Source organism: Podarcis erhardii (genome assembly GCF_964252035.2).
Source record: "Podarcis erhardii genome assembly, chromosome: 15".
Classification (NCBI taxonomy): Eukaryota; Metazoa; Chordata; class Lepidosauria; order Squamata; family Lacertidae; genus Podarcis; species Podarcis erhardii.
In genome coordinates, this window is record NC_138505.1 from 14,211,500 (window position 1) to 14,218,611 (window position 7,112).

The 7,112-nt window shown below is 47.1% G+C and overlaps 1 protein-coding gene across 1 annotated transcript; it reads left to right on the forward strand.

Moving 5' to 3' along the window:
- The first annotated feature begins 18 nt into the window (after positions 1-18).
- On the forward strand, positions 19-5,784 carry NPAS4 (neuronal PAS domain protein 4). Its single transcript, XM_081842924.1, has 8 exons — positions 19-332; positions 748-899; positions 1,246-1,348; positions 2,001-2,250; positions 2,466-2,575; positions 2,692-2,830; positions 3,612-4,942; positions 5,569-5,784. Exons 1-8 carry the CDS (start codon positions 158-160, stop codon positions 5,595-5,597), a joined length of 2,289 nt encoding a protein of 762 aa, XP_081699050.1. The 5' UTR covers positions 19-157; the 3' UTR covers positions 5,598-5,784.
- The last annotated feature ends 1,328 nt before the right edge of the window (positions 5,785-7,112 follow it).

Genomic DNA, 7,112 nt, shown 5'->3' on the forward strand with positions numbered 1-7,112 from the left:
CCAGTGCCCACACTCCCGACAGCCTATAAAAGATGGGAGGCAGGCAGTGGTTCTCAAACAGATCCACAGGCAGACACCGGAGAGACAGAGAGAGAGAGACCAGAGAAGAGGAGAGGAGACGGAGGAGCGCTAGCCGCACAGATCTTCGGCAGCCGAGATGTATCGGTCCACGAAGGGAGCCTCCAAGGCGCGGCGGGACCAGATCAATGCGGAGATCAGGAACCTGAAAGACCTGTTGCCCATCGCGGAAGGGGATAAGCTGCGGCTATCGTACCTCCACATCATGTCCTTGGCGTGCATCTACACGCGGAAATCCATATTCTTCTCCAAAGGTAACTAACTGCCTGACAGATTCAGAAAGATCCCGAGGTTTGGGGGGAATCCAGGAAGTGCAAGGATGCGGGGTAGGTGGGGGTACACCTGAAGTTGGGTCTTGTGTCCAGCGTCTTTCCTTCGTCCCCCTTCGGGATGGTAGGACTCAACAGGTCTCTCTCCGTGGTGCTGAAGCACCAATGTCTCTTATGGGAAGAGATACGGGGAGCTGCTGTCCGTGGTCCTGAAACAGCCAGGGCGAGCTTTGCGGAGGGAGGGCAGCAACAGTTGCTGTCCCCGGTGCTGAAATCCTAGCCTCAGCCGGAGCTAAAAATCTGATGCAAAGAGCTAAAAGGGTTGTCGCTGTTGTTTAAATAAAAATTATGTGTGTGCTTACCAAAATAACCGATTTTCCCTTCTCTTCTTCCTCAACAGGAACAACTCTAGAAGGCTTGGAGAGCCTGCTTTCTTCCCAGGACTTGGAAGATTTTATGCAGACGCTTCCAGGCTTCCTTTTGGCATTCACCGGAGAAGGCAAACTCATCTATGTGTCGGAGAATGTTGCTGAACATCTGGGGCACTCTATGGTATGTATCTGACCAGCTTGTGGGTGGAAAGGGAAATGCCTTTGCTATAAAATGGGGAGATCGAATAATCCTTGGAATAGGTACTTAGTTAAGCAACTATCTTTTAGTTACATAAATTCCTTTTAATTCCTTCAGGTCTTGGTAGCCCTAAAATTACTCTTATGCCCCTTATAGTATAAAATGATAATTTCTAGCCTTCATAATTATTCCCCGATGTGATGGTATCACTTATTTATCTGACCATGAATATCTGTTGGACACTGGGAACTTTGTGATGCTAGCAGCATTTTATAGTGCTTAATATGAAACCTGATATCTAAACCTTATCTGATTCTCTATCCTGCAGGTGGATTTGGTTGCCCAAGGAGACAGCATCTATGACATCATTGATCCAGCAGATCACTTTGTGATGAGGAACCAACTGGCATTGACCTCTCCAATAGATACAAGTAGGTATCCCTTTGTGAACTGTGCTCAGTAACATGTGAGGAGGAGGAGGAAATGTAGCTGTGCAATGACTCTAAAGTAGAGAGACGGCAGATTAAAAGTTGGCCTGCAAGTCCTAGAATAGATGATGCCCAGCAGGACTTAATTCAAGCAAGAAACCGTCTTTTCATAATCTTAACTTAGCCCTAGAGCATGTGAAAGAATAGCAGAAGTGAGAGTGCCTTTGAGCATATAGTAGCTGAGCAAGCCCCTGCACTTTGGGTCTTAGAGGAGGGATAGGGAACCTGTAAGCCCCACCCCCAAATGCTGCTGGACTCAAACTCCCATAAGCCTCAAGAAGCATGGCCAATGGTGAGAATGATGAGAGTTGTAGTTCATCAAGAACTGGAGGGCTGCAAGTTGCCCATCCCTGGCTCAGGGCTTGATCCAGAAATGTTCAAACCCCATTGCTTCCCCCCAAAAAGTTCAACACTGAAGCCAAAAATGCAATGCTATGTAGAAATTACAATAACATGCCTAGACAATGAGAGTAGAACTGTCTCATGTTTTAGGCTTGAGATTGGCTTAACAGTGTGGCTGTGCCAACTGGGTGATATTTCTGTGGCTCCTCTAACTCATCAATGCTCTTTTCTTTACTTTTTACAAAAACTCCAGGCCGACTTTTCCGCTGCCATTTCAACACTTCCAAGACAATCCGGCGGCAAAGTTCCGGGAACAAGCTGGTCCTTATTCGAGGGAGGTTCCACCAGCCCCCACCTGGCTCTTACTGGTCCACTAATCCTGTATTCACTGCTTTCTGCACTCCTCTGGACCCCAAGCCCAGAATCAGCCAGAATTCTTTCTTCTTGACTTATTTTGACAGTCACCACACAAAAGACTTGGCCATTGTGGACATCTCTGAAAGGTGAGCACGTGTTCTGGGAATAGGGAATCTTGGGACCTTGGAGGGGATTGGAAAAGTTTGAGAAAGGGGCTTGAATTGACTAGTGAGAGCCACAATGTTGACAATGGGAGCTGCCTGTCTAGCAAGGGGTGGTGGTGAACTGTTTTAGTTGAGCAATATAAACCATTACAATCCAAAGTGCTCATCTCTCTCTTCCCAACTTTGCTGTTTTCTAGTGTAATCTTCCATTTGGGCTTTGAGAAAAGTGAGCTGTTTTGCAAGTCATGGTATAGCCTGATTCATCCAGAAGATCTCAGCCATGTGTCAACCCAGCATTACAGGCTGTGTAAGTATCTTGTCCCTTCTATTGTCCAAGTTTCCCACCACATTTGCTGATTTGCAGAGCTGTTTCCTTGGATGGGACCATTGATCTAATCTTTTCTGATGTGCTCCTTTTCCCAGTGGGTGACACAAGTGAAACTCAAGCTGAAATGGTCGTTCGGCTCCAAACCAAAGATGGCAAGGATTGGATATGGACCTATTCACTGCTCCACATGGAGAATGCTGATGTTCCTATCACCTCCCACAACTATATAATCAGGTAAATACCAAGAGACTTGTCTCTGGCTGTAGGTGGGTGGCTCTGAGACCTACCTTGCTTCTTAATCAGTTTAGTAGTGGGTAGAAATGTTGAGACTTCCCTTCCATCACTTCTTGCCTTCTGTAGGCCACATGCAGGAGTGTTCATGTGCCATCTAAGGGGCAACTTTTGGTCCTCGAGGAAGCACAGGCGGGGAGGGGGATGTGCCTAGGATTGTTAAAAGACTTTACTAAGCCCAGCAAGTTGGGAATAAGAAAGGCCACAACAGTGCAAGGTGTATTCAGCACTGCCACTGCTTCTCTGATGGACGGTGCCTCATGGTTGATCTGTTTGTGTCCCTTAATGGCACCCAATGAATTTGCCTTTATATTTTTTTTAAAGGCCATCTATTTAAATGACTGGCCCTACATTACTCACCACCATTAATTTTAATAGGTAGGCTCTGAGTATGGCAAACATTGGGTACAAGCCATGGAAGTTGCTTCTGGGTGAATAGTAACAAAAATAAGCCACAGGAGTAGAATAAATAAAATGTGCTCAGGATCAAGCAGCAAAATAGGATCAGAAGGAATTGGTGGCTGGGAATAAGGCCTTTGTTTTTAAAAGGTTATTGTCATTTGTACGTTAGGAATTCATTGGGTTTCAGAAGCAAAAAAGCAAGAAAGAAAAGAGAGACAGGGATGAATGTATCAAGTGCAGTTATTTGCAGTTATCTCTGCTTTGTTGAAGCTGGGGTCCCTCTGGGTGGTCATCTCACTTCCCCTTCCTTTGCTTTTCACAGTGATTCTGAAGCCTGGTCTCTCAAGCAGCAGCTCTCGGCAGAAGAAACCCAGGTGGCCTATGTCCTCGGAAGTGCACCAGCTTTCCTGGAAGGCCTCCTCTCTCCGGGGCAACTTTCCAGCCCTGACCAAGTCTTCACACCTGTAGCTGGCACCCCGACCAGCACCACTGTTGCGCCGTCATTTGACTTCGGCACCACTGGTGGAGCAGAATGCCCCTCTGCGTTCACAGAGACCAGCACATCCAGTCTGCCCCAGGAGGTGGCGGAGCCTAGAAATATCTCCTCCGTGGAGGAGCCCACCCCAGGCTCCAGCCTCAGCCTACTCGACAAAGGCCCAGCATTCAGCTACGTGGTCTTCCCGACAGACTACGAACAGACCTTAAGACGAGACAACCTTAGCGGCTCCTCCTCCAAAGACTTTGTCTGCACGCCTCCATATACCCCACACCAGGGCTGTGCCTTTCTCTTTGGAGCCCAGGAGACTTACGCTCCAAGCGCCATCCCTACTGCCTTGCCTCCTGTGACCACTACCCCGCCCGCCGCCGCCGCTGCCGCCCCTGCCACTACTGTTCCTACCACCACCACCTCTGAGCTGTTCTACACCCAGGACCAATGCAGTGCTCTCTATGAGAAGCTACCACCTACCCCGGACAGCCCTGGTAATGGGGACTGTACCGTCATGACCTTGCCTGAGATCAGAGGTCCCCTCTATATCGATGTGCCCATGGTGCCCGAGGGGATCCTGACTCCAGAGGCCTCACCCATCAAACAGACATTCTTCAGATATTCTGAAAAAGAGAAGGGTGAGATTGAACTCCTGGCAAAGCAGATCAGCAGCCTGGCTGAGGCTTTCACCTCTGTTGCTTCCAGAGAGCTCGTCAAGAGCAGCCATGTCACCCTCGGTGATTCTGCCCTGGGCGCCGGCCCCGAACTGTGCCTGGACTTCCAGCCTTCCAAGAACTGGAGGAGCATTGACTTCTCCTTGTTGGCCTGCCCAGAGGAAGACCTCTTAGAAGAGGATGCTCTCGAGACCCTTCTCCAAGACCTGTCCACCTCTCTGTTTGAGAAAGGTGGGGCGGGTGTGAGGTGCCCTCACCACCAGTTCTGCGGTGGGAATGTCAGTAGTCCAATCGGCTTGGACACCGAAGATAGTAACCAAGGGGCCTTGGCTGCCTCTCCCAGCATGGACCTGCCTCCAGAAGAGCGATGCTTTTTGGAAGAACTGGCCTCCTATGAAACAGCCTTTGAGACACGTGCCTCAAACTCTCCCTGTGATGGGTTAGATGAGTTGTATCAACTCCAGAGCCACATGCAAGAAGGCTTCCATGAAGGTAAGACTGGGGATCAGGCTTGGGAGGGGGCAACTGTGTAGCTTAGGGAAAGGCTGCAGTTCACTGGCAGAGCACCTTCTTTGCATGCAAAAGGGGTCTCTTCTGGTAGAGTTTGGGAAGACTCCTGTCTGAAACCCTGGAGACCTGCTGCTATTCAGTTTCCAGGGTTTCCCAAAGTTTGGTCTCCAACTGTTTTTGGACTTACAACCCCCACCATTCCTAGCTAGCAGCACCAGTGGTCAGGGATGATGGAGGCTGTAGTCCAAAAATAGCTGGAGATCGAAGTTTGGGGAAACCTGGTTTAGATGATAGGCCAATGGCTTGACTATGTCAAAGGCCTCTTCCTGTAGTCCTAAGATTGTGGCAAAAGTCAAATAAAGTAAAGCCACAACTGAGCAATAATTGCCAGGTAGGGAGTCAGCACTGTCAATACTCTGGTTCTTCTGTGACCACGTTACACAATTTTATTTTGGTGCAAAATCCCATCCCCTGAGAATATTTTGAAAACGGGTTTCTAGCCCCTGGGCTTTTCAAATAGGATTCTGAAAGTATGTCAGGATAGTCTCGAGGGAGATCTTCCTGTCCACTAACCAACCACCTCTTTCCTTTGTTTCCTTTTCCCACAGATGGAAGCGAAAGTGACCCTTCGTTTTGAAATAAGTCTGTGACTTACTTCTCCGAGTATGGCATATTGTCATATCCCAAGGACCTTCTTCTGACGAAACCCTGTAATGATGAAGCAAGAGGATGTATTAAACCCAGCATCCCGGGATGGGGTTTTTGGAAGAAAGACTTTGTTGTTTTTGTTGTTTTTTTTGACAAAAAAAATTAACAAAAGCAAATATACATATATACATATATATATTGATTCTGAGACATCGAAGCTAAGATAACCGATATCAGAGCTAAGGGAAGGACCATTGTAAGTGGACTTACATACGTTACCGTATTCACTCGTAGTGAGTAATCTTGTATGTAATTTACTAAGAAATCCAAGGCGGGGCCTAGCGCCAGGCTGCTCCCAATCGCCATTCAACGCAGAGTTGGAACGAAGCACTTGCGGAGCCAGTTTGTGCGTGATATGGGGATTCCTCCTCTTCTAATCTGCCCCCAACCCAGAGAACAGAACGTGTAGGTGGTACTTGAACCTACTATAGTAAGGGCCAATGGCTGGTGATGTGACATTTTACTTCCTTTTTTGTTTCTTTGTTTGTTCTTCGCTCCTGTTGTCTTACAAATCGCATTTCTGTTCACAGAGGAGTCTTAAAATTCAAATTCAACTAGCCCAGTTCTAAAGAGGCTGTTGTTCTTGCTGCTGCTCTGACTGTTGATATTATTAGGTTTCTAAGTTTCTCGCATTTCTAGTTCCACCTCTACCAGTTAAGCACCCATCTCATCCATTTCCCGGGTTGGGCTGAATGTCAGAGCTGACAGAGATTTCCTGTGTTGCACCTATTGCAAAGATCGAGTAGCATTTGATGATAATAATAATAAAATTATAATAATAGTGCAAACAACTCTGATGCCCTCCAGATGTTTTGGATCACAACTCCCATCATCCCTGAGTATACCAGCTGGGGATGATGGGAGCCTTGCCAAGAAGGAAATATGGCTGTTCTCCTGAATTATTATCTGTCTACCATGATCAGTTATTTGCTCTCAGCTAGAGCAACAGGGCAAATTAAAAATTTACAGCCTGGTAGTACAGGCTTGTTGATCCAGAGGTGATCTTTCGGATGGCAGCAGATGTTTGTAGCTGAATTCATTTTAAATCATTTTATTGGAAATCTGGGTCTCACAATCTCTGTCAGAGAGGACAGAGAGAAATGTTTCTTTCTGGCTTTCAGCAAAATCCTCTTTCTTTTATTCTTTTATTCTTTCATTCTTTCATTCTTTCTTTGGTTGTTGTTCCAGTTTAAAACAACAACCCCCCATATAACATGATCCCATCTGTTCTCGTAGGACCAACGCATTTCCTGTCACAGCAGGATCTGCCATAATATACATGATCACAGTGTGAGCTATTTGGAATAATTTTTTTTAGAATCCCAAACTTTCCTTTTACCACCCTCAAGTGAGGAGGGGCTGTAGCTCCCTGGTAGAGCATCTGCTTTGCATGCAGGAAGCCCCAGGTTCAATTCCTGGTATCTCCAGGTAGGGATTGGAAAGA

Excerpts from the sequence above, each read along its gene's own strand:
- NPAS4 (XM_081842924.1), top strand. The coding sequence starts at position 158 with ATGTATCGGTCCACGAAGGGAGCCTCCAAGGCGCGGCGGGACCAGATC. Across the intron at positions 1,349-2,000 it reads GACCTCTCCAATAGATACAA|GCCGACTTTTCCGCTGCCAT; the intron begins GTAGGTATCCCT and ends CAAAAACTCCAG. Across the intron at positions 2,576-2,691 it reads AACCCAGCATTACAGGCTGT|TGGGTGACACAAGTGAAACT; the intron begins GTAAGTATCTTG and ends TCCTTTTCCCAG.